Consider the following 26402-nt stretch of genomic DNA (forward strand, 5'->3'; position numbering starts at 1 on the left):
GACTGCTATATTATATTCCACTGTGTGAGTATATCACCGTTTACTTAGCTACTCTTCTGAATATAGGCATTGAGTTGTTTCACAGGTCTTGCTCTTGTAAATAGTGCTGCTTATGAACACCCTTGCCCATGTCTTCTGCTATCCACGTGCAAGAGTTTCTCTTTGGTGTACACCTGGGAACAGAATTACTAGGAAAATACATGAATGTTCACGTTTAGAAGATAATGCCAAAAGTGTTCTCCAAAGCGGCTGCAACAAGTTACACTGCTACTAGCAATGTTGCAGAAATCCTATGGAAATAGGATTATAATATATAAATATATAAATGTCATATAAATATATATAAATAAGTGTTATATTGCCAGTCTTTCATTTTTGTTAATCAAATGGGCATTAAATGGTATTTCATTGTGTTTATTAGCTATCATTGTTTCCCTTTCTGTGAAATGTCTGTTTGGGTCTTAGGTCCAAGTTTCTATCAGATTCTTTCTGCTTTTGAAAATTGATTTATCAACATTCTTTCATTATGGTACTCATCCTTCATATGTTGTATGTATTGCAAATATCTTTTCCCAGGTTGTAGCCTGTCTTCTCACTGCCTCACTGTGTCTTTTTTGACCAGGTTTCTTTTTATCAAACTTTCATAGGCCATGCTTTCTGTGTCTTGCATAAAAAAATCTTCTACCCCAAGGTCCAAAAGACATTAACCTAGATTTCCTACCAAGAGTTGAAAGTGATTTTTTTTAAAGCCGGTAGTCAACTGGGAGTTGGTTTCTTGATATGGTTATGGAGGAGATGTCTAATTTCATCTTTTTCTATTTACATGACCATTTTTTTCATCCTGTTTATTAGACAATCCCTCTTTTACTCATTGATCTGACCAGTTCTGTACATACTATACATTAATGGGAATGCATTCTGTTTCGTCGGTTAGTGTTTCTATCCCTTCACCAATACCATACAGTTTTAATCACTGTAGCCTCAAAATAAGTCCTAACATCTGAACAAGCAAGCCCCCCTCCTCTTTTGCTTCAGAAGTATGCTTCCTGTTACTGCTTTTGTATTCTTCCATATAAATTTTAAATCATCTAATCAAGCTCAGCAAAATACTCTCTTGGGATTTTGCACTGAATCTATAAATCAATTTAAGGGAGAATGCATTTTCACAGTATTGTATCTCCCTACCCATGAACATGGCCTTTCTCCCCTTTATTTAGATCTTACTGAATATTTCTTAATAGGTTTCATAATTTCTCATTTAGAGATATTGTACATCTTTTGTTGTTTCTAGATACTTGGCGAACTGGTATTATTTTAAGTTCTCTTTGATAATGCATTCTCATTGTTTTGCTGCTGGTGAGCAGAAATGGAGTTTAGTTTTTATAGTATAATATAATTGTTCCTACTAGTTGTCTGCCCCCTTGTTACTTCTAATAAAGTTGTTTGTAGAATCTTTGGGATTCTTAAGTACTATGATCTGAAAAATAGCAGCTTCATTTATTGCTTTCCAATCCTTGTGCCTCTGTTTTTTTCTTTTATTGCATGGCTAGGGCCCTAATATATTGAGGTTTAAAAATGATGGTAGTTGGAATCTATAGCTCATTTATCATATTCAATGAATACTTCTGATGTTTCCTCATCTAGGATGATGTTAATTTTAGGTTTTCTTTAACGTTTCTCTTTATGAGTTAATCATATTCCCTTATATTCATAATTTATAAAGAATTTTTTATTATGAATAGATCTGTAACTACCACATGCTTTTTCTACATCTGTGAAGATCATTATATGATTACCCCTGTTAATCTATTAATAAATTATATGTAAAGAGTTTTAAAATATTAAATAATCCTTGCATACTTAGTATAAAGCAAAATTGGTTGGATTATCAGACACTATTAAATTTTATTTATAATATTTTATTTAGTATTATATTTATATTCATGAATGACATGGGTCTGCTGTATTCTTAGAGAATTTTTTTTTTTCTTGTTTTTGTATCAGGGCAATGCTGGCTTAAAAATAAGGTGGCTGTTATTCCTTCTTCCATAATGTCTAAGTAAAGCCTGCATAATATAGGAATATGCTATTTCTCACCTGTATAACCATCTGCACCTGGTATTTACTTTGTGTGTTGGCTTTAATTGCTTCTAGTTTTTAGATGGTTTTAAGATTATACATGCTTCTTACTTCTTCTTGGGTCAGTTTTGGTGGGTTGTATTTTTCTAAGAATTTGTCCTTTGTTTAAGTCTTCAAAAATTTTTGAAATGACACTCTCCCATTTTATGACAGGTATTAATTATATTAATTATAGGTAAACTGTTTAAAATGTTTTCTTCTGATTTCTACACCGTCCATGATTTTTTTTCTGATTTATTTTTGTTTCTTTTTATTTCTGCCCATCAACGATAAGTGTAAAATACTAAATGCTATAGGTGAACCCTGTGGTTGGGGTTTGGTGACATATATTGTTGCCCCAGGGTGACCTTTCCTGACCACTCAGTTAAAAAGTAGACACCACACAAACCTCTCATTTTCTCTCCTCTTACCCTGATTGGTTTTTCTTTGTGGATTTTATCACTACCTGATATTGTATTATATTTTTTCTTTTTTTAATCCATTCTTTGTCTAACACTAAAATATGGACTCCAAGAGAGGAGGTCTTTGTCTGTTTTATTCACCACCAGAACTATTGACTAAATAGTGCCTGATACAGGGGTGCCCGGGTGGCTCAGTCAGTTAAACCACCAACTCTTGATTTTAGCTCAGGTCATGATCTCTGTGTCCTGGATTGAAGCCCACATCAGACTCCACACTTGGCGGGGAGTCTGCTTGAGGATTCTCTCTCCCTCTCCCTCTGCCCCTCCCCCTGTTCACACGCACTCTCTCTCAAATTAAATCTTTACAAAAAAACAAAAATAGTGCCCAATACATAGTCACTAGACATTTGTTGAATTAAGGAATGGTGAACTTCCCCTTAGAATGGGCAAATAAAAATGCAACTATTTCATTAGGGTGCCTCCAAATAAAAATACATAAAGCTCTTTTCTTTTAGGCTATAAGTTGCCACAGAGAACTTTCCAACCACATCCTGAGGAGTTTTAAGCCTGGCTGGCAGTATTTTAAGTCTCTGGCAGGAGAATGGTTGAAGGTTCAGCATGGAGAATGTTATTTAATTCCTTTGATGTTAATAAAGGCCTTTCATTTGATACTTCAGCTATGTCTGAGAGTGCCCCATTTCAGAGCTCCTCTGGTTCAACCTCTCAAGATAGTAAATGTCCTCATTATGCCACGCCAACAGGTGGACGAGGCAAATAGAGGGTCTGCATAGTCCTTTCAGTTGTTCAATCAAGCTTCCTCTGTGTGCAGTGCTAGCCCACTCCCCAGCCTTCCCGTGTAGCTGAGCATGCCTAGACTCAATAGTGCAAATGCCTGCTCTTCCCCAACCAGCCACCCTGCAAGCACCCAGTAAATTGAAATGTTAGGTCAAACACCCCTCACCCATCTGCATTTTATCTTCCAACATTTTTTCACGCTCTCTTGTGTGCTGTTGTCTCTGATTCCACTTTCTTTGTCCTTGGAGAAATTATACCTTTTTCTTTGTCCATGGAGAGTTATACTTTTTTTTCTTCCTCTAATATTATTTCACAGGATTTTAGAAGAGAATGTCAACAGATACCTGTGTTCCAAATGCCATGTTGAACTAGAAGTTTCATGAAGGTTTGGGCCAGATGGCTTCCCAGGGGGTGGTTTTCATTATTTCTAATAGCAGAAGTATCTTCTCAAATAAAATCCTCTGCAGAAACCCTATGTGTAAAACCAAGCTGTCTTCCTGTGCTTCAGGAAGGCTGAAGAGGGTCTGGGGTACCCCTGTCCAGAAGATGCCTCCCTGTCATTTCCCTGCAGTGCACCTTCCCAGGTCCCCATATTAGCACCTCTTTGCATCACTCCCTACATGCCCCCAGAGCGCACCTGAAACTCTTCAGGCTGAACAAAATTTGAAAATCACCGAGTCATCTACCCCCAGTGGTGACACAGCTATCTAAACACATATGTATTTCACAGTAGTTCATAACAAGCTATGCTTGGTGACTCGCCATAAGGAAGATTATTTATATCCTGTTTTTTCAGATGTTTTCATCTCCACATTCTGGGATGAGATCATCCTCTGTGAGAACACGATGACTTTTTGGATACCCTTTAGGATGATGGCTAATGATGAGCCTTAATGTTTGTAAGAAATATCACTTTATCCCTGTAAATTTAAAGTCTGCAAAGACTCATTTCCCCTTGTCAATAGTAATGGAAGAGAAAAGCCTCAGGAAACGTTCAGTTGCAATTGCATAACACACATTGGCCATTCCTATTAGAATTAATTTTTTTTCTGATGTATTACAATCCTTGAAATTCTTCATTGAGCTAGAAATACCTCACCTTTTACTTACAAAACGACTTGAAGGATGTTAGAACTTGGAAGTCCTTTAATATGGTGCTCCCAAATGCACCTGAGTCCACATGCTGACTTATTAAATAATCAGAACCAGGTAAATCCTTTTTGACTGTATGACTGCGAAGAGCTAAGTGCTCAATCTTAAATGAGGTTGAGGACTTAAAATAATTGGCCAACCAATGGATTCTGAAGTGCTGAGCTTACTTTTAAGACAAGACCTCCCCAAGTTAAGTGGAACCTTTGGCAAAATCACGGAGTTCTACTTATGTATTTTAAAGAACAGGTATTTACCTGTAAAAATCAACTTCATACACATTGTGTGAGAAATTTTGAAGTAACATGAGGGTCTTCTGGAAGATATGCATGAGCTCCTCCTGTGTAATTGCTCCACATTGCTCTTTGGGTTTCAGCCCCACTGAATTTTTTAATTGGTGCTGTCTTCCAAAGCACTTTTTAAAAGAATGACAAGCTGATAAATGTAAACGAGGCTTACAATAATCCCATAAAGACATTTCACGCCTAATACTGCAGCAAAATAATTTTTGATACTGCTTCATAACTCAGCTAATTAAATTTGACTTATACTAAAATGCAGCAAATATAGGAAGCACCATTTTTTCTTCAAAATGTGCTAATCCACACATAATCACCTTTTTTAACTGAGACTGTATGACCTTTGTTATTTTTCCCCCATTTAGAAATGTTTCAGCAAAAGCTTTAAAAAAGCTTAATAGGAAATGAAAAAAGTGAATTACCTACTCTACTTTTGAAATAGGTTTCTAAGAAATATTCAGTGTAGTCATGTTCTTGAAGAAAAATTCCTTTTCTCTTTACTAGTATAATAACTTTCCTATAAAATATTTTTTCATTGACCAAAGTAATCTTCAATCACCCTTATATTTCGGATTTGGAGTTTATTCAGCTCAGCGTTATTAAAGGAATGGAAACTGGCTTTGCTGCCATGAGACCATGAGACCGAGCACGGTCATTAGTAATAGACACCGAGAAACCTTTCATTTCTCAGACATTACAACGTGATCTGCCATTGTGGAGAAAACAATGCGGGCTTCTCCATTCTTTCCTCAGACTAACCACAAAATAAACCTGACTCCTCCCTCTCTTCTTGCTTTACCCTAAGATAGATTTTTATTTACATACATAAATATATATACAGTCTTTTTCATAAAGTATACAGTGGGAAGCTGTAACCTAGAATAGGCTATACCCTTCTCTCTAAGCATTGCAAATATTACGAAAAAGAGAAATTCCCCAGAGAACTTTTGAGCAGCTGGTTTGAATAATGATTACTGTTTACTCATCTGAACCATTCCAACCTCCCCAAGTCAGAACTCATTCCTTTCTTATTCTTGTAGGTTTCTTGGTGAATGGCTGAGATGAGACCTAACAATAGATACCTGCCACCTTCTTTTGTGTTTGGGCTGAGGATGCTGGCTGGGGAGGCACCTGGCCCAGGGAGTTGTATCAACTGGACAGATAGCAGTGATCTAGAGAGGCTTTAAAGAAATTGGATCCACAGGAGCTTTGCCTCTGGGGAACTGAGAATCTGTATATATAATCTGACACAGAATCCCAAGTTGAACAAGTATCATTTTTCCAGGAAAAAAAATCATCCTTTTGTCTCTAACAGTAATAATTTTTGCATCATTTCCTGGAGAAGGAAGCAGCGTAGTCCTATACACCCAGCATGGGTCAGAAAAGAGGTGGTCCCATTTCAATACAATGAAATTTGCTTTCAGTGGCGTCTTTCTTGAAGTAATAGGTGCATACTGTAGCAGCCTATTTATAACATGCAACATATCTTTTAAACTTCATATTAATCTCATACACGTGTACCAATAATTTGCTTAGGAAACGCTTCATGTAAGTGATTCCAAGATGCATGTCCTTATAAGTGGTAGTTTACAAATTATTTTCTATACTGTTTGGAAAATGATTAGTTAATCTACAGAAAACCTATCATTTTTTTATGTCTTCCTCCAAGGATTACCTCTGCTATTCTAAAATATCACACAATTTTAGGTGTAAAGCAGGATTTGAAGTGGATCTTTTGGAGTAATAAGATTAAAAATGGCAAAACAAATTTAATTATGTAAGCAGTTCTTCTCTTTCACAAACCTAAAATAAAAGCAAAATGGTATTTGTGAAATTTTCTTTGTCTAATAAATAGCCTCACTTTACAATAATGCCAATGACCCCAGTTTAATTAGGTGCAATTAATTTTGCACAAGTGAAATTTGACATCTTGCTAGAGGCATAACCAGCTGTACCCTGTCTTATGAATTTTTTTATTATCACCAATGAGAATTCAATTGTCAGAGCTATTGCAGAAGGGTGGGAGGCAGGGAGAAAAGGCCACAGGGCTGCATTTTATATTTAAAAATGGCTCCAGTGGACAGCTAAATGTTTAATTAAAAGAACTTCTAGGAATGATTTTTCATTGGCGCATCATCTCTGACAAGTTATCATGACTTTATTACTGCAGTTTGCACTCCCTTTGGACAGTGTTCCCCCACATGTGTCTGGACTCATGCAACTCAAATGAAGACCGGGCTCCTTTGAGAGTTTACAAAAGCATTTGCTGCTACCAGAAAACACTCCTACTGACTGCAAGTGAGCTGTGTCATCTGGAGGTTTAACACAGTCCTTTTGTTCAATCTTGTAAAATTTCTGTGCCCCTCACATTGTTCTCCTCCTTATTATCATCTGCATTTAAAACCCGTGGAAGATGTTTTGAAAAACCACTGCCAATTTGAAAGGTGACACATGCCTCCTTGACACTTAGAATTTTTATTTTAGTTGTTGAAATAAATCTTTAGTTATTGAAAGACTTATTTTGACATGCACTTTTATCACCTGTGATCTTGTACATATAAAAATAAGAAGGAGGAAAAGCAAAATACATTGGTTAAGATAGCCCTACACTCTCTTCACGCTCAGAATCCCAACTCTTCATTTAATCACTTTCCCTCTGAGTTGTCAGTCTTTGCTTTTCCCCACCGTGTCACCCTCTGTGCTATCAGGAGATGCCATGCATCACCTTCCAGGCCATTGGCCGTTGTTCTGCAGGTTTTATGCTGGAGCTTTTTCGTTCTTTCAGAAGGCATGAGTACCTGAACTATCAGATCCCACCTCTTCATGAGTGGTCCTTCACTGGTTTGTTGGCCAAGAGGGTGACAGGTCAGTTAAACCATCATGCCACCAGCCACTGGGGTGGCCGAGATTGTGAGACACATGACTTTAAAGATGGTAAAATATGAACAATTACGTTTCATAGAATCAATGAAATTCAGTAGATCTGCATTCTTTTGAATGACCACATATAATTCAGATGACCCCAAATTAAGTCATGAAAAAGAATGTCTTTGGGATAAAACTTACTCTACAACCAAGCCTAAATGGTCACCCAGATTTTTCTAAACATGAATCTAAAAAGTGGTGAAAGCAGTGATTCTGTGCACAAGAGACTAAAAGAATTTGCACTTGAGATTGTCACCAAATCCAGTCATACCCCTCAAACACATGGACAAGCACTGACTCTCCAGCTGCCATATCTTCACCCCAGACACATGGACATTATCATCCATCTGGAAGCAACAAGCAATTCTCCTTCTCCAGCAGCTGAAATTCATCAGCAGATCAGACAAATAGAAGTTTAAATTCTGTCTGGGCTGAGAGGAGTAAATAAACAGGCTGGCTTTAAAAACACAGACACTTAAATGTATATCTGTTACTATAGTCTATAATCTACTGTAGATCCAAGAGGGAGAATGGGATTGAGACTGGGCCTGGAAGGGTTGTCAACAGTTGAATAAAAGAGTCCATCTCCAGAAACATTCACTTGTAGGGAACCGTTCCTTGCTGCCCTCCAAGAGTATCTCCCGCCCCCAGCCCCCTGCCAAAACCAAAAGGCCAGCTTGACTCATGTGTGAGTCATGCTCCCTGCATAGCCACCATCTGAGTCAGACACACATCCTCTTCCAGCTGTCAAACAGTTCATCCTACTCACCTTTTCTCCAACACACAAGCGCTAATCAACTCACCCATTTTCTCTCCTTTTCCCTTTTTAATTCCTGCTAAATGCCCACACATGACAACTTAGAGGAGCTCAAAAGAGAAAAAATTCAAACCCAACTGAATTTCTTCCACCAAAAAATATCTGGGTATATTTCCTACCATTTTTTTCTATGCATAATATATCTTCACATTTTTGTTTACAAAATTGGAATTATACTGTACCTACTGTTTTATAGCCTGATTTTTCTTCACTTAATATATCGGGAACATTTACCCATGTTCATAACTGTTCTTCTATCATGTGTATTTTTACTAGCTGTATAATGACCATTCTGTAGTTCACCGAATATATTCAATCTCTTATTATTAGACATTGGAATTATTTCCAATATTTTGTTTTGGTTTTGTTTTCTTTTTTTCATCTTTTCTTCCATTCATGAATTTATGCTTCTTAAAGTGCCCTGGCCTCTCAAAACAGACTGTTCAAGAGTAAAATACCAGTTTTGTGACCTATGCAATTTAACCTCTGAGTACTAGTTTTCTCATATACAAAATGAGGGTCATCATACCTACTTTAGCATATCTGAAGAGTAGAGGTAATATATATGAAGTGCCTTAATACAAAATAGATGATCCAAAATGGTAGTAACTCTTGAGGCACGTGGGTGGCTCAGTCTGTGAAGCATGTGACTCTTAGTTTTGTTTTTTGTTTTTTTTTTTATGATAGTCACAGAGAGAGACAGAGAGAGAGGCGGAGACATAGGCAGAGGGAGAAGCAGGCTCCATACACCGGGAGCCCGACGTGGGATTCGATCCCAGGCCTACCAGGATCGCGCACTGGGCCAAAGGCAGGCGCTAAACCGCTGCGCCACTCAGGGATCTCTGACTCTTAGTTTTGACTCAGGTCATGATCTCAGTGTCGTGAGATCAAGCTTGCATTGGGCTCCATGCTGGGCAGAGAACCTGCTTAAGATTCTGTCTCTCCCTCCGCTCTTCCCCCCACTCTCTCCCACTCAGAAAAAAAAAAAAAATGATTATTTTAGAATACAAATTACTGGGAAATCATTTGATTTTAAGATAAAAGTAGACCACATTTGGCATCTAAGAGAGATGACTGTTTCTATTCTATCATTATTCTAGTATCAGAAGAAGCCTCATTCTGGTCTTCAATTCATGGTAGAAAATATTTCGGGTGAAATGCATTTTTTCGACATTAAGATCCTGTAATTCCAAATTTAATTACATGTAAGTGGTCATTAGTGAAGAAACTGGACACTGATATGAAATTAGAACTAACAGCTGTCTGGGGCCTGCAAGTATTTATAGCTCTTGAGAGAGTCAGGTTAGGATACAGGGGCTGTGATGCTTTACCAAAGAAAAGCTGGTGAATGCTAGTTCCCCTTTTCTATCAGCTTTTCAGGTGAAGAGAAGATTCTGTGGCCATGTGGTGTTGGATGCCTACCAGCCATCATGTGAACATGTACAGATGGAAGGTCCAGAACTAGCCTTATAAAAGGAAGCAGAAAAAGAGATTATGTACAGGATTAGGATGAAAAAAAAAAAAAAAAAAACCTAGAGGGCCATTCACACTACTCCAGCCACCTTTAGAGCTGCCTTCCTCAGCTTTTGCAGAGAAAGCCAAATGCCCGAGCCTATAAGATGTGGGATCAGGGTGGCACATAAAGAGACATGAAGCCCTCTCTTTTCCCCAGTGCTCTCTTTGGTATATAGTTTGAAACTACCGTTAACTTCTCTGGGCACATGCCTGCTGGCGGATGGGCTTTCCCATCTCTCTTGCCTTTATTTCTCCTACCTCTAGTTTCCCAACACTTCCTTTCTTCTGCAGTTCCCTGCTCAGTCACCCTTCTTGGTTAATACCTTATTTACTAATGGATGTCCAGGTAGTAAAATTATTCTTATATATAAGATCTACAAAGTGTTTCGAGTTCTCTTCTGATGCTCTCTATATTCCACATTTCTGCTTGCACATTATGATTTAATGATCCAAGCTCTGGGTACCTGTTGGAAGACTCAGTACCTGTTAAAAGGCCTGATTTCTGTTCCTAGTTCAACTATTAACTGTGCATCCCCTTAATAAAGGGATCATGGACTACAAATGCTGTCAAGGGCCAGCAAGAAACATAATGAGTGAAGAAGCCCAGATAAAAGGCAATAGGGAGTAGTGGGGACTGTAGCAAACTAGAAACAGTACACCCTGGCTAAAATGGACAGCAGCTACTCGGCAGTAGCCTACTGGGGCCATGGAGTTTATCTAGATGGTATTACCTGATCCTCGAATGAATAAATGAGCAAACAGTTAAATATCCCTTCTCTAATATAAAAATCATTTCTAGTACTTTTTGTGTGTGATGATATATGCTGGACCAGCAATATTCACACCTGTTATCTAAATACCAGTCTTTTCTAAAAGTCCAATAAATGATCGTCCCTTGCATCGCACGCTGCTAGCAAAAGAAATTAACACAATCCTACTAAAGTAAAATAAGAAATAGCATTTTAGAATAGTATTTGGAAAAAGTCTTTTGTTAAGGAGTAGCAGCACCTCATTTTAACCCACCTCAGCACACTCTGTAGAGACCCCTGTTACACATTCGGGACATCTGGAGCTTACCAAAACTTCAGTTGTTCCCACATTGTTTTTTCATGATAAATCCTTAGAAAAATGAAATGTGTTTACAACTACCCTTGGGTAATTACAACCCACATTTTATATTCCTTCTCCTTTGAAAGTGTCATGAGACAAAGATATATTATAAAAATATTTTTAAAATAAAATATTATTTATTATGTATAAAGTCTTTGAATAATGCATCAAAGACCCATTAAGATACATGTAAGTAACATATTTTAATGGCCCAGTCACAAACTAGTTGGGGATATTGGGCAACAAATGATAGAGCAGGGTCAGTGGCGCTCATAGCCACTCTGGTTGTGGATAGAAAACAAGCAAGGCATGTTTGAAATCCATAAGCATATGGGTAGTTCCTTTTCACTCTGCTTCTTGAGGAAAACCAAACAATCGCCTTAGAATTATAAGCAACTGGCAGAGGTATAAGCCCACGAAGATTATATTACCAGACACACCGGCAAGATCTAATAAATCCAAAGCTGAGGTTAAATATAGTATGGGGGCAAAGGGCACTGGATTCAAAAACCAGACATTCAGCCTGTAGTCTCTTCTTTGTGACCTTGTACCAGGTATCCATTGCCACAATGATGATGTATAATCCAAAAAACACCCCTATCAGTGGCATACAGTAATAAAAATTGATTTCTGCTTAGGAGCCTATAGGTGGGCCGAACAGTTCTACTGGTGAGAGAGAGCTGGGCTTGGATGGGCTTACTCACATGTCTGCGGTCAGCTGCGGCTTGGTGAGGTCACTCTACTGTCCTTGGCTGAGCGCTCTTTGTATCTGGGGCTTCAGTGGGACAATGCTGATTGGACTCTGTGCCATGAAGTCACTCATCTGCCAGCAGGCAAGCCTGGACTTTTTCTGAGGGCAGTGGCAGGGTTTCCTGAGGGGTGGGGAGCGGTTGGCATTAGAACACTGGCATTTCCTGTGCATCCTGTTGGCAAGACAGGTCAGGAGGCCAGCCCAGGGGGAGGAAGAAGCTGCAAAGTCACAGTAGAGAGAGGGCAGGCAGGTGCAGGGAGGGAAGGATTGGGACCATTTTTATAAATCAGGCTGGTACAGGTCTGGGAACGCATTTGACCTCTCTGAGTCCATATTATGTTGCCTGTTATCCACAAGTGGTTGTACAAGCAAACAAGGGAACACAAGCAAACATCATTTTAAACTCGAATTCAGTGCAACAGACAGCTCAAGTGAAGCTGAAGTTAATGAAGGCTGAAGTTAATGAAGGGGTGGCATAGGGGGTAAAAAAAAAAAAGAATCTTAAATATTTCTGTGTAGACACTGGTGGTCTAAGCTGGTCCTGGGAGATTGCTATTTCTAAAATCAGAAAACATCAAGTAGTTCTGGGGTTCAGAAATAGCCTCAGGACAGCCCAGTCCCATCACCTCAAACCAAGGCCAAGGGCAAAGGCCAGATTCACAGTGATTACCACTCTACCTAGAAGTCACAGCGAACTTTAGGATCTTGAGTCATATTATTTCTCTCAGGGAATAAACTGGTCTTGTCCTTGTGTTTTGAAAAAAGTATTATCTTTAGGCTAGGTTATATCATGATTTGACTCACTAGGTTTTTGAGATATCATCCTCTTAGTAGTTAAAAATCTTTCACCCCTGCCATCCTCTCAGTGTTGTGCATATTTTAATAATATTCCCAGTAATGCTAGTTGGAAGTCAGCACAAGCATTTTCCAAGTGACGGTCTTTCTCGCCCTAAATGCCAAGCAGACATTGGTGCTGAATGTCCTCTTGACTAAACGCCTTCGTGCCACTGGCCAGTAGGCCCTGCCACTAAGAAAGCCGTTCCACTCAACACTGAGAGGCCCAGAAGACTTAGTCTGTGTGTCCTACTATTTCTGAGCATTCTTCCTCCAGAACACCCTCTTTTCAGGTCCCGGGGCTCCCCGTCAGTCACTCTGGGCTGCAGTGTGGTTTTTCACTGCCTCGTGATACATGAGGAGAAGAGGTTTCCAGAATAACCAGGACACAGACGCCTCAGCTCTAATACCGACAGGCAAGGCAGACGTCAGGCGGCCCTTGGCATGCAGCGCTCTGCTACGGGCCACTCGAAACATCAAGAAGCCTTGAATTGGACACCTTAAGATGATATTGCTAATTAAAAGATGAGGATCGTGTTTTGTTTTCACCTCTGACTATGCTTGAGAGATCCAGGCAAATTCGAACCCTGGCAGCTTGGATTTTGCAAGACCATGGAGCCCGGTTATAAGTGAGGCCCGGTGCACTGCAGGGCGAGGGACAGAGGCCAGGGCCTCCGGGCGGCCATGCGTCCCCAGGGTGGGAAGGGGCCCAGCACAGGGGTTAGCATTTCTTGACCCTGTGACACAGAGCCTTCGAGAACACCAGGTGGCCCCACGCACCCCCCAGCCAGGCTGCTGCTTGAGATCTGTGCTTGCATTTCCCCAAAGCCGTCTTCATCTTAAAACCTGCTTAAAGGCTAAAGGCAAACAAATCCTTCTTGAAACCTGAGTCCATTTTAAGATGTCTTTACTAAAATCCCCTCTGAACCATTAGTTGTTATGTCATATAATTTCCTTTTCCTGAGAGTAACATTCTTGGTGATTACCGCTATAAGGAATTATAAGTCTCACCCCGTAAGAAGCTCTGTTCAGTTTCCCACGGTGATAATGTGCTACTAAGGCGATTTTCTGAATTTCTACCTGAGGTGTTTTTTCATTTCATTCGGACTACTCAATCTTTCCCTTTTTTTTTTTTTTTTTTTCCTTTGCCTTTCCTGAGTTGGAAATGCTGTATGGTTTGGTTGATTGTGATCCAAGTTGACCCTTCGTACAAAGGCCAGTTGGAGGCAGAACAACAGAATTTATAATCAGACTTTCTTCAGAATGAAAATATATATCCCTAGGTGTTTTAAACCTTATTTTGTAATGGTATCGTGGGGTTTTTTGTTTTTGTTTTTGTTTTTTTATTTTATTTTTTTAAATTTATTTATTTATGATAGTCACAGAGAGAGAGAGAGAGAGAGAGAGGCAGAGACACAGGCAGAGGGAGAAGCAGGCTCCATGCACCGGGAGCCCGATGTGGGATTCGATCCCGGGTCTCCAGGATCGCGCCCTGGGCCAAAGGTAGGCGCCAAACCGCTGCGCCACCCAGGGATCCCATCGTGGGGGGTTTTTTATATGTATAATCTGTGTGTCCAGTGGCCAGACACTTCAAGACTTTAGCAGTTCAGTAAATAGAAAATGCTGCATACTCCTAGATTCAAATTAGGTTTAATTTAAAATGTCTCCTTAATTTTAAAATATGCTTTCAATGTGTGTTTTTTTTTAATTTTCAGTTTTACTTCCCACTATTTTCCAATCCATATATCTTGAGTTTTAGATTAAAAATGAGTTGATTGGAGGGGGGGGTGACAAACTACAGATAATTAATTTTAAAACTTAATTTATGTGGGATCAAAAGGTAACCTGAATATATTAGATTTCTCCCGGAAAAAAAAAAAATTCCAATGGAAGAAAATTAGAAGGAGATAAAGTCCAGCTCAGCAGAAGTCCAAGCTGCCTAATAGTTAGACAGTTGAGGACACTCTCTTAGGTATTCAAAGCCAGGCGAGGTATTCAATTAAGTGACATTATTTTTTTTTTAAAGATTTTATTTATTTATTCATGAGAGACAGAGAGGCAAAGACATAGGCAAAGGGATAAGCTGGCTTCCCATAGGAAACCTGATGCAGGACTCGATCCCAAGACCCTGGGATTATGACCTGAGCCAAAGGCAGATGTTCAACCACTGAGCCACCCAGGTGCCCCAATTAAGTGACTTTAGAGGTCCATTTAAATTCTATATTCCTTTGTCTGGGCCTTCAGAAAAATAGAGAAAAGAAGAATATGAATATGTACAGAGCACCTCCCCTGTGCCCAGCTCTGAACTATTTTCATCCTTCTTTACAAAACATGGAATTATTCACCCCTTTCACCCCTTTTTACCGATAAGGAAACTGAGGTTCATAGAGCTCAAGTAATGGGCCCAGAGACAGAAGGGAGGATTCAGAACCTAAGTCCCATTGGCTCCAAGCACCCTGAGCTGATCACGGCAAAACCTGTGCCTTCTGGGCCTAGCGCGGTCCTGCTTCCTTGTCTGCACAGGAAGGTAGGCCGGGCACAGAAGCAGCTGAGGGGAGGGCTGCCTCTCCTTACTGGACTTTCAGTAATTGCAGAAGGTAACAATAGGTGGCAGTACATACACATAACCATGACAGCGCCTGTGTTAAATCAGTAGATTTTCTTTTTCTGGGTTCCCTGTCATTTTAATGTTAATTCTTTATTTTTTTATTTGATGGAGAGAGTGTGCACACAAACACAGGGAGCGGTAAGGAGAGGGTCTGGAATCATGACCTAAGCCAAAGGCAGATGCTTAACAGTCTGAGCCACCCAGGCACCCCTCCCTTTGGTTTTCAAACAATCACTTTATATGAATCATCTGAGCAATTTATACAAAGCATCCCACCCCATTGGAATAAAAAAAGATGATAATGTTAACTCTCAGACGAGTTGCTCTGCATTGCTCCCTGTGACAGTAATAATGCCAGAGCAATTCAGTGTTTGCTTCCTAAACCTAGCTTAGACAGTCTCCTGAGGATCCCTTGCTACTTAGGAACCTCCTTTGCCTTTTCTTCTAAGCTTACAAACAGACTGGGACTACTAGGGATGCTTGAAAAATTACTTCTTTAAAAACTCTTTATAGCCAAACAGTATTGACATGTCTCGAATTTCAAAAGAAGGTGAGGACAGAGTTGCACCCATTGTCCAGCCTCACATGTAGCAGACACACAGCTGGGTGACCCTCTGGGGCCACATCTCCAGCAACATCACTCATGGAGCTACAGGATTCACCACAAACAGAAGGAGCTTCTGAGAAGTCTCCACTTCTGAGGCTCTTCGTGCACCAGGCAGTCTGCTATGTTGCAAGCTAGTGCCTTTCTGACTGGGTTTGGGGTTTCCTTAAGTTTCTTTAGGTATATATATATATATATATATATATATATATATATATATATATATGTTTTTTTTTTTTTTAGTGACATAAATGAACTCCTTTGGTTACACTAAATGATACCAGGCAGCTTTATTTGGCTGAGGACCCCATTCATCTTTATCAAAAGGAATGTAAGCTCAGTGGCTCCACACATATTTATTATGCATCAGCTATGTGGTTGGTATTGTGCCGGGTGCTTTTATATGTGGCATTAAATTAGCTTTCACTTAACATGAAATCGGTGTAAAAAAATAATTTAGCAAAAGTTCTCATTTTATCATTTATCAAGTTATGAACTGGGGATGCTTGGGTGGCTCAGCGGTTTAGCGCCTGCCTTGGGCCCAGGGCGTGATCCTGGAGTCCCCGGATCAAGTCCCACATCAGGCTCTCTGTGTGGAGTCTGCTTCTCCCTCTGCCTATGTCTTTGCCTCGATCTGTGTCTCTCATGAATAAATAAGTAATTTTTTTAATATTTTACTTATTTATTCATGAGAGACATAAAGAGAGAGAGGGGGGCATAGGCAGAGGGAGAAGCAGGCTCCATGCAGGGAGCCCGACGTGGGACTCGATCCCAAGACTCCAGGATCACACCCTGAGCTGAAGGGAGGTGCTAAACCACTGAGCTACCCAGGGATCCTGTAAAATGTTTTTTTTAAAAAAAAGTTATGAACTCATTCAGTTATCATCATTGTCCTTTAGTAGAAGTTATCATTTGTGAGTTGGGAGTAATATGCGTCACTCACTTCTCCATGTGAAGAACACACAAGATTGCTTTCTGTTAACAAAGCCAGACAATCCGAATGAGTGCCACCAGATAGCAGACAGCTGAGTAGAACTGCTGTCCTGTTTGCTTTTGCCCAGGCTGCAGAGTGGGATGAACCTGCAGATATGCTTCGTCAACGACAGTGGCAGTGATAAGGACAGCGATGCTGATGACAGTAAGACGGAAACCAGCTTGGACACCCCCTTGTCTCCCATGGTGAGTCCAGAGCCACCAATGCTCTGTGCGTGTGTTTTCCTGCTCAGTTAGCTTCTTTTTTTGTTGTTAGTCAGGGAAAGAACATGGCAGAGATTAAAAGAGGAATGTCTCTTGCCATAGCATGCTCCTAAAATTTGACAATGAAAAATCAAAGCTGTGATCCAGTAAGAAGACATAAGCTCTGTTAAAGTTAGCGACTACTTTCATATGAAACCCTGAGGGAAATCACATATGCCCTAAAAAATTATGCCAGCTACCAGTCCTTCTCCACTGGGCTTAGAAATAGTAAGTGCAGAGCAACAGTGGGACACATTTTAAAAAGGCAGGGATGGGGATGTGGGTGAGGGTGGGAAGGCTAGCACACAGCGATGTTGCTCAGAGAAACCAGCAAGATAATGTGTGTAAAACATTCCTTACTCATTCCTTGCACACGTATTATGAAGCTTGGGGCTTTCTGCTGGAATTCTTTACTCTATATCACTTTCCTTACCAAAGACCAACCAACAGGCAACCGTTTGGTCCATGAATGCAAGGCCATGTCTGAACCTGATTGGTTACCTGAGACCCTGTCCACACTCTAGAGGACAGCACGCTGCCTTAGCTCTGGGTTAAATATTTTGCTGTGTGTGTGATCACTTCAGGAACGTTTGAGACCAAGAATCAACATCTCAAGTTCATCATCAGTAGATTCTCCCTTTTGTTACATTATTCTGCTAAAATCAGAGTCTATTCTTGGCATTGAAGAAATAAACCATCCTCTTCAATGTTATTTGAGCTTGGTACAGGCCAGATCAAGTGGTGAGTCACACTGATGGAGGGGCCTCTCAGTCCCTCCAGGAGGGAATGCTGTAGCCCATCTCCAAAGATAGTACCTGACAGAAAGCTCAGGGCTCTTCTTTTTCCCTTCACAGAGCAAACAGAGTTCTTCCTATTCTGATAGAGACACTACTGAAGAGGAATCCGAATCTCTGGATGACATGGATTTCCTCACAAGGCAAAAGAAATTGCAAGCCGAAGCCAAAATGGCCCTCGCCATGGCCAAACCAATGGCCAAAATGCAAGTAGAAGTGGAAAAACAGAACAGGAAAAAGTCTCCCGTCGCTGATCTCGTAAGCAGCAAATACTGAAATGCCAGCGAGTGTTTTGGTGGCTGCAAATGGTTGACGCTGTCCCAGTTCTTTCCCAGAGTTATGCAAACTTGGGTTTCTACAAGGCAGTTTGTAAAAAGTACTGTCATTGAGAAATAATGAAGTTCGTTTCTTTTTCCTTCCTACTGTACCGCTAAAGATACATAAGCAACACATTACATAAAAGTAAACCCTGTTCTTGATTCATAATAACTGTATTTCTTAGAGGCAAGATTAGCTGTCATGGGAATATGTGGCATAGTGGATGAAGGGCCTTGGTCTTTGAAGTTCAGCTCTGCCATCAATTTGCCGTGAGGCTCTGGGCAAGCTACTAAGTCTCAATTTTGTCATCTCTAAAATGGGAATAGTAATACCTGTGTCAGAGCATGATGGTGAGAATTCTATGAACAAAGCATTCAGAACACACAGAGCAGTGCTGATAACGTGGTGCAAATTAATAAAGAGCTGATACTATTAATTTTATCCATGTCATTGATATTCCTTGAGCTCCCTGGTCATTCTTTTGTGGACATGATCATTGACTCGCAGTTATCACAGCCTTAGTCTGAGACCAGTCTGCAAGCTTTCGATTTAAGTAGCATAGCATTTTGATGCCAGTAGTGTTTTGGGCAACATGGTGTGTGGGGCCAGGGTGGGGCGGGGAGCTTGCAGTGGGGAGGTTGGACTGGGAAAGCTCTGGAGCAAAGGACCTCAATGGAAGTGGGTGAGAGTGGGTCTTTCAGGAGGAAAATGGGTCTTGTGCTCAGTATCCTGGCTGCTGTGTTCACACCTCCATTTCTTCCCTCTGTATCTTTAGCTGCCACACATGCCTCATATAAGTGAATGCCTGATGAAAAGAAGTTTAAAGCCCACTGACCTGCGGGACATGACTCTCGGGCAGCTACAAGTGATAGTCAATGATCTCCATTCCCAGATAGAAAGTAAGTGTTCAGTGTGCTTGAAATTGGGGTATCAAATGTGAAATATCGTGGGATAGTACTGCCTCCTTGATTCACTTCCTTTGTCTGTTTCATTGGTTTCCTCCTGCGTGCTGCAAGAGAAGGAAGAGAATCACAAGGCTCTGTTTTTGTTTTTGTTTTTGTTTTTTTTTACCATAAAATGATCAGAAACTTCAAGAATTATTCAGCGTTCACAGAGGTGATAGGTTCCTTTTATTAATCTCAAATCCCCAGCACCTAGCAGCACGATGCCTGGTGTGTATTTGGCTCACAACATCTGTTTCTATGCTACAATTTGGTAGTTACACATCATTAATTATGCAATTATACCCTCAACTTTACTTGTGTGTATATTCATTTTAGGTCATCAAATCAAATTCAACGTACATTGTGGAACTCGGGGGGTGGGGGGCAATATGTATGACCAATTTGTGAAATTTACAGGATGACAAATTATGGGCCTTTTTCCCCCAGAATAAAGAAAGGCCTCTAACAGGAGTGTGCTGAGTAGGTGACAGATGAGTGGCTCTCACTTGACGTGGCTGGTTGTACAGAGAAGGGCAGTTAGTTGCTTAGCCCGAGAGAGAGAACATAAGACACTTGGGCAGTATGGTTCGTCCAACTGAACCATGTGCCCTCCAACCTTTGGAACATATGATTCTATAAAATCCTGCAGACTTACGAATTAAAACTACCTAAGGGACCCGCCAACCAAATGCATTCACACAAACTGACTAATTTTTTTAATTTTTTAAAGCTACCCTAAGAACATACTGAAAAAAATTAGAATTGGACATGTTCAGAGTTAGGTTAATATGTTCAGTTTTAAAATCAAGGGAAAGGGCTTAACATTCTAATTAAGAAACCATAGATTCACAGGATTTTTTTTTTAATTCTACTATATTTTAATTTTAGTTGAGAGTAAGTTACTAGGACTGTAATTCTTTCAAGGACCTAAAAGGCTTTCTGATATTTTATGTCTGAAAGATCTTCCTTAGACTTCTAAATACTAAAATTGTCATCTAGCTCTTTTCAGTGGTAGATGAATTTAGCCTTCTTTGTATGATTTCTTTTTCTCCCTTTTTTAAATTGGAAACTAGTCTGAACTAAAAGCAGATCAATGCATCATTTGAAGTCAGGATCTCCAAAACCATTTCCAAGGAGATCCTAGCTGAGTACCTCCTTCCTTTCTGTTTCTGGCCTCAAAGTTCTTGCTGCTAAATGAATGCTATCACCCCTGTGTCTGTGTGTCTGGACCTAAAAGCTTCGATCTAAAGGTTAAAAATAAGAGAGCCCTGGCTTGTTCGTATTTTTCAGGGGCAGAAGCCAAATTATCCCAGTGCACTGATTTTTGGAGGATTAGAAAGGGTAATATCCATATATGTTCTATTCCCAGTATGAACCCTAAGGAATATTTTCCTTGGCACCCCTCCAGAGATTTTAAGAGTTACTTCTTCAGGTCTTACACGTCTGGCTTTCCTGTATCTTTAGATATGACTTGGGTATTACTGAGAACAGCCTGCACGTAGGGCTGCTTCCTCTGCGGGCCACAGACCTTCAAGCACCCCTGGGGCACCTTCTTCTGCTGGGTACCTGATGTAGTGATTCAGGTGCCATGGTTCCTTCCAGCTGTCAGGTGATGAGAGCAGCCTCGTGATGGAAGGTGGAAAACTTCATGTGGCCCTGGACATATTTGTTCACACTTCTTCAAAACAAAATCCTGCTTTTTCTAGCAAGCTGTTTTCCTAACAGCTAACGATTTCTTTTCCCACTTTAATGTGAATATAATTGGAGATACCTCATACTTTATTCCTTTTCTTCCAACACTTCTCTAATTGTGCAAACTAATCATGCTCTCAAACTGAGGACTTCTCCTGGGTTTGTGAAAAGCTAATATTAGGATCCTGAATTTTAGCCAAAGTAACTTGTGTAAGGGTCCTTGTAGCTGCACATTTTGACTTAGATGCATTTTTTTCTGCTTTTAAATGCTCTCTTTTCTTTTCTCCAGGCTTGAACGAAGAGTTGGTCCAGCTGCTCCTCATCCGAGATGAGCTGCACACAGAGCAAGATGCCATGCTGGTGGACATTGAAGACTTGACCAGGTCAGTGATGCCTCACCCTTTCCAAAGAAGGAAAGAAACCCAGGATGGTCTTAGGTTAAGAATTAAGGCAAGAGTGAGCTCTAAAGAACAACTTCTTCCCCTTACTTCCATGAGTAACTCACCTCATCTCTGCTGGTGTCAGCTGTTCAGATGGAGGGGAAGTGGCTAAAACTCCTTTCCAAATGCATTGCTTAAAAAACAAAACAGCACCCCACAAATGCATTGCTTTTTCACAACCATCCTCCCTTTGTGATGGATTGTCAGTGCATTAGAATTTTTTACACCCCCACCAAAACCAGGTCAGCAGTTGTGGCCCACAAGGACTTTTTCCTGAAGGACTGTTGCCCTGGGGAGTTAGCCCTCAGCCCTTCCATGCTGGCATGTGTCCAGCACATGTGCAGCCATGTGGTGGGTGCCACAGAGTGGCATTTGCTGTTATGTGACCCAGCTCTCAATCGCATCTGCCATGTCCAGAAGGCAGGGACACTGGCATCCTTCCACAGCACCAGTGCCACCAGATTGCTCTCACCATGGGGAAACTCCAGGACTTTAGTTTCTAGCTGGGCCTGGCTCCAAGCACCCCCCTCTAAAGAGGAAAAGAATGTTACCTCCCCTAGGGGATACGGAAATGAGGTGAATGCCCGTCAGGATCTTGCATTTCTTAGTATTTCCTTTGTGGAAAATCCTATCACCATAAGTATATGAAGTATATGAAATACCACGAGCATTCGTATGATCTCATATTTACTATGATACCTAAATGATTACTAAATACTATGATTACTAAATACTATCATATTTACTATGATATTTTCTCTGAGACAGTACATAAGAAGGCTTTAAACCAAGAGGTAATAATTACTATTAGTCCTAGAAATGGTATTCAGAGAGTAGAAGGCCCCTCAAGGAGAGAACGAACACTGCTTGTCACAGTAACATAAGGAATTAACTGTACGATCCAGAACCACCCCAGGGAAGCATTGAAAACATATGTAGCGAAAATGTACTTAGCACCTACCACAGAACCTCTTCCCGATGTGTAATGCTGGGTAAAATATTTTTCTAAATTCAGTGTTATAAAAATAGTTTGGGTAGCAAAATAAATGCTACAGAACTCTGTTGAGGCTTTTTTTTTTTTTTTCCCCTCAAAAAAGACCTATGGGCAGCACTCTGTGCTGTATGCTTTGGAGATTGCCTCGCCCCTAGCAAAAAACAAAAAGCCAGAAGGCCTCATGCCTGCTTAGTATATTCGCCTGTATCTAAAATATCACAGCAGCACTCACATAATATTATTGCCATCTACCGATGTATGCAGGCACTGCCACAACAGCTGTAAGACACATCCCTTTTTGTCTAAGACATTTGTATATAGGTATTAAGATTATGGGAAATATAAATCCAACACCTGCATCTTCTAAGAAATATGTGAACTCTTTCATAAATTCTGTGACTTGCCTGTGACAGTGGAGACCTTCTCTTTGCTCCTCAAAGCAGCGCTGGCATTCCTCATTGCAAGGGGGACGCCGTGGGGCTCCTCTCTTCCCTCAAAGTGTTAAGTTAGCACTTAGGTTGGCAGCGTCTATTTTTTTTTTAATACCTTTCAGGTGGTGTGATCATGGGACACAGGGCAGGCAGCACCACGGGGTGAAGAGGAGAGGAGTTAGTAATTTAAAGGTGTTAGAGGAACCCTTTAAAGTGGAGCGGGTGGCGAGAAGTTCCTGTGTCCATCCCTGGCTGCAAGCTGTAACCTTGCTGGTGGAGGGAGGAGACTTAAACACACCTAAGGCAGAAATGTCAGAATTTTGCAGCCTGATCCCAGAGGGTGGAGAGCAAGGGGCTGGGAGGTTCCATTCACCTGTTCCCTCTATCTGTCCAGTAGATAATGAGACCCTCTGCCATCCCAGGTGTCAAGTCACATTAGTGGTTCTCAGGTTCGGCTGCATGCTGGAGTCACCCGGGGAGCTTTTATAAACTACGGATGCGTGGGTCCCACCCCTACAGATCCTGATTTAATGATTCTGTGGGGTGGCCTGGGCCTTCGGATTTTTTAAAGACTCTCCAGATGATTCCAATGCAGAGCTGAATTTGAGAAACACCGGCTTTAAGTCAAGCCTCTTTAGGAAGGTGCTCCCTGACACCACCCACCCACCCACCACCACCCAAGACTGGACTAGGACCCTCTTCTTGGTGCTCCTGGCAACATGGCATCCCTTCCATGTGGCGCATAATCATGTGTGAAATCGTCCATCTCCAGGAGAGGCCTGCCCAGCACAGGTCCTCCGTACAGGTCCTCCGTAAGGATTGTTGCTAAAAAAGGAGTCCTTAAAAAAAAAAAAAAAAAAAAAAAAAGGAGTCCTTGTGGGGCATGCGTCAAACAAATGCTAATTAAAGGACTTTCATAGTTGATGAGAACCTTTTAGTTGTATGGAGTAAAACCCTTTCCCTCTTTTGTTTAAAATATTAATGAAACTCATGCTTGTATGTCTGTCTCAAAATAACAACCAACTTCCAATATTTTCTGAAATTACTTCCTGTCCTTCCCTCTCAGAAAAACCCTTGCCGTGCATGATACGTATTCTTAAACTGCTGTAGAAACTATAGTTTGATTAGCAGCAGTGGAATCTTAGCTCAGTGAGCACCAAGATATTTCTTGAGCTGAATTGGAGCAAGGCCCATAAGCTACTCGATGGAAATGATCCAGGCTGTTTTATGCACATAAACAGAGCCATGGCAGGATCTGCTGAAGGGCGTTTTTGTTTTTGTTTTTGGAATAAGGGGCTGATATCTTTTTCTTGAGTTCTTTTATTGTTAAATGAATATCGCCAATTACTTGTGGGCTGTTGAATGTGGCAAGGACACTTTTGTCACTTCCCTATTTCTGAAAGTATTTGTGGTTTGCCTCCCCTGTACCATTGATAGACATTCTGCACACAACCAATGAGTAAACTTGACGTCATTGACTATCCAAATCTAGGCAGCACCCAAAAACTACCCCTGAAGCTTTGATTGCAGCTGGAAACCACAACCTTTAGATGCTTTCTCTTGCCAAATTTATAAATTCCTAAAACTGTCCTTCAAAACATCCGTCTTTTGCAGATGTCAAACCCTATCACTCTCTGAGAGAATGTTTAATTGGTGCACATTGAAGTGATGTCAGCAGCCTGGCCTTTCTTCCCCCTCTGTCTCCACTGGCCGGCTGCTGCGTTGGCTGAATGTGGGGCTCACAGGCCATAACAGGGCTCGATGACTTAGAAGACTCCCTCTCCTACTTTCCGCTTACCTTCACTGCCATGGTCATGCCATTAGGACGAGTGCAGGGGGGAACGTAGGCAAACGTGGAAAGTCTCGGCATCTACAAAGACGCACAGTTTGTCAGGAAGACATTAGCTTTTGCAAGAGGGGAACTAGATGATTGGCTTCAGTTTCTGTCAAAGAGCTGTTTGAAGGCTTAAGTTTGTGTCCGTGTGCGTGTGTTGTCACATGGTTCCCTTCTATCGCAACACCTTGTTTGGACTTTCTGCTTAGCACCATGTTCTGTCTGCTATCTCCTTCTTTGCTCTCCGTTCCATCTTTGTCCCTCTCCACTGGAATATATGTGCCCTGGAAACAAAGACGTCACTCAGCTCACCCCCAGATCCAGGGTGCCAGGAGCAGTACCTGGCACGTAGAAACATAGTAGACATTTATTGGATATATTTTCCCCAGATACGTATCTCGCTCTCCTTTTTTTTTTTTTTTTTTTAAACACAGTGCTTTTTCTTCTCAAAAGTAGCGACAGCTACCATGCTCAGGTTAATCTAGTGACTTAATAAAAGGAATCATGCATGAGATATAAAAATTAAACAGGGCAGGGGATCCCTGGGTGGCGCAGCGGTTTGGCGCCTGCCTTTGGCCCAGGGCGCGATCCTGGAGACCCAGGATCGAATCCCACATCGGGCTTCCGGTGCATGGAGCCTGCTTCTCCCTCTGCCTATGTCTCTGCCTCTCTCTCTTTCTCTCTCTGTGACTATCATAAATAAATAAAAATTAAAAAAAAATTAAAAAAAAAATTAAACAGGGCAAATCCATTCGAATTAAGGACTGTGTCTTAATTCTCTGGATTTCGCGATGAGTAGCTCTGAACCTCAGTTTGGGGGATTGGTCTAGCTCTGGATTAGAAACCAGTTTGGATCTTTCCTGTTAGCACTAATTAATGGTATGATTAATCTTACAGACATGCGGAAAGTCAGCAGAAGCACATGGCAGAGAAAATGCCTGCAAAGTGAAAGAAGCCATCCGACCAGAGGACGAGCTAGAATTTCTTTTGCTTCTGTGGTTGTAAAAATGCTATTGCTAAAGGTGGCGCAGAAACAAACGAATATCAGTGTTAGTCATTGATAATGTCTGAAGCTTAACGTCCAGTGATTGGCCTTTGCTTCTTAATTTATTTTAATTTTTTTACTGTGCCACTAAATATCAGGCATTTTAATAAAATATTGTTACAAAAAATGTACAGTACTGACACCATCACAAGTCATGGTTATCAAAGAGGGTAGTTTTAACTTTATTTTTATTTGTTTAGATATTTTAAGTTGGAGCAGTATTTTACCACTGACTACTTTCATTCTTCACTGTAGTTTTAAAGAAGAACTGTAAATGACGGTGCTATCTATACAAGTCAGAAAATACATGCCTGCCTCGTAGTGAAGTTGTAGCTCTCCGTAAAACGTACATTTTAATCAGTTTTCAACATTTTGTGAATGTTGACTACCTGAAGTTCATTTTTAGATGTGCTATTAACATTCTGTTGGATTCAGAGGGTTCCTTGAAAGTTTTATGTATAAATATGTAAAATAAAAATTAAAACTTTGTTTCATAGGATATGTCTTTTTGCTCACTAGCAGGCCCGTTACTGGCTCTCTTTCTAACCTCTTCACACTTCCTCAGCTGAATTCCCCACGATGAAGCGTTTGTCAGTGAAAAACTAAAGTGCTCCAAGGAAAACAATGCAGAGCATTGCTAGGAAGATTGTGAAGGGTGTGAGAGAGTGTGTGCGTGTGAGAGAGAGAATGTGTATGTGAGTGGAGTGTATGTGTGTGTATGACCCAA

General features: G+C 40.7%; 1 protein-coding gene and 1 long non-coding RNA gene across 15 annotated transcripts in view; one reads left to right on the forward strand and one right to left on the reverse strand.

Annotated features, from left to right (window-relative positions):
- Nucleotides 1-26169, forward strand: part of SCHIP1 (schwannomin interacting protein 1) — a 716991-nt gene extending 690822 nt beyond the window's left edge. For all 13 annotated transcript variants that reach the window (XM_072807877.1, XM_072807882.1, XM_072807883.1 and 10 more), the window contains 5 exons: nucleotides 17009-17126; nucleotides 18038-18235; nucleotides 19071-19194; nucleotides 21221-21314; nucleotides 25528-26169. In XM_072807877.1, the coding sequence (XP_072663978.1) occupies nucleotides 17009-17126; nucleotides 18038-18235; nucleotides 19071-19194; nucleotides 21221-21314; nucleotides 25528-25579 (586 nt within the window). In that variant the 3' untranslated portion in view covers nucleotides 25580-26169. The remainder of the gene's footprint in view (nucleotides 1-17008; nucleotides 17127-18037; nucleotides 18236-19070; nucleotides 19195-21220; nucleotides 21315-25527) is intronic.
- Nucleotides 626-12101, reverse strand: LOC140622221 (uncharacterized). 2 transcript variants are annotated; one of them, XR_012021970.1, is made up of 3 exons: nucleotides 11855-12080; nucleotides 9857-9991; nucleotides 626-6586 (listed from the first exon to the last, which is right to left on the reverse strand). It is a non-coding gene; the product is annotated as an uncharacterized lncRNA (long non-coding RNA). The 2 variants fall into 2 exon arrangements; XR_012021969.1 differs by lacking the exon at nucleotides 626-6586 and having other exon boundaries at nucleotides 9767-9991; nucleotides 11855-12101.
- Nucleotides 26170-26402: the final 233 nt, after the last annotated feature.

The sequence above is a fragment of the Canis lupus genome, chromosome 31 (genome assembly GCF_048164855.1).
Source record: "Canis lupus baileyi chromosome 31, mCanLup2.hap1, whole genome shotgun sequence".
Taxonomy (NCBI): Eukaryota; Metazoa; Chordata; class Mammalia; order Carnivora; family Canidae; genus Canis; species Canis lupus.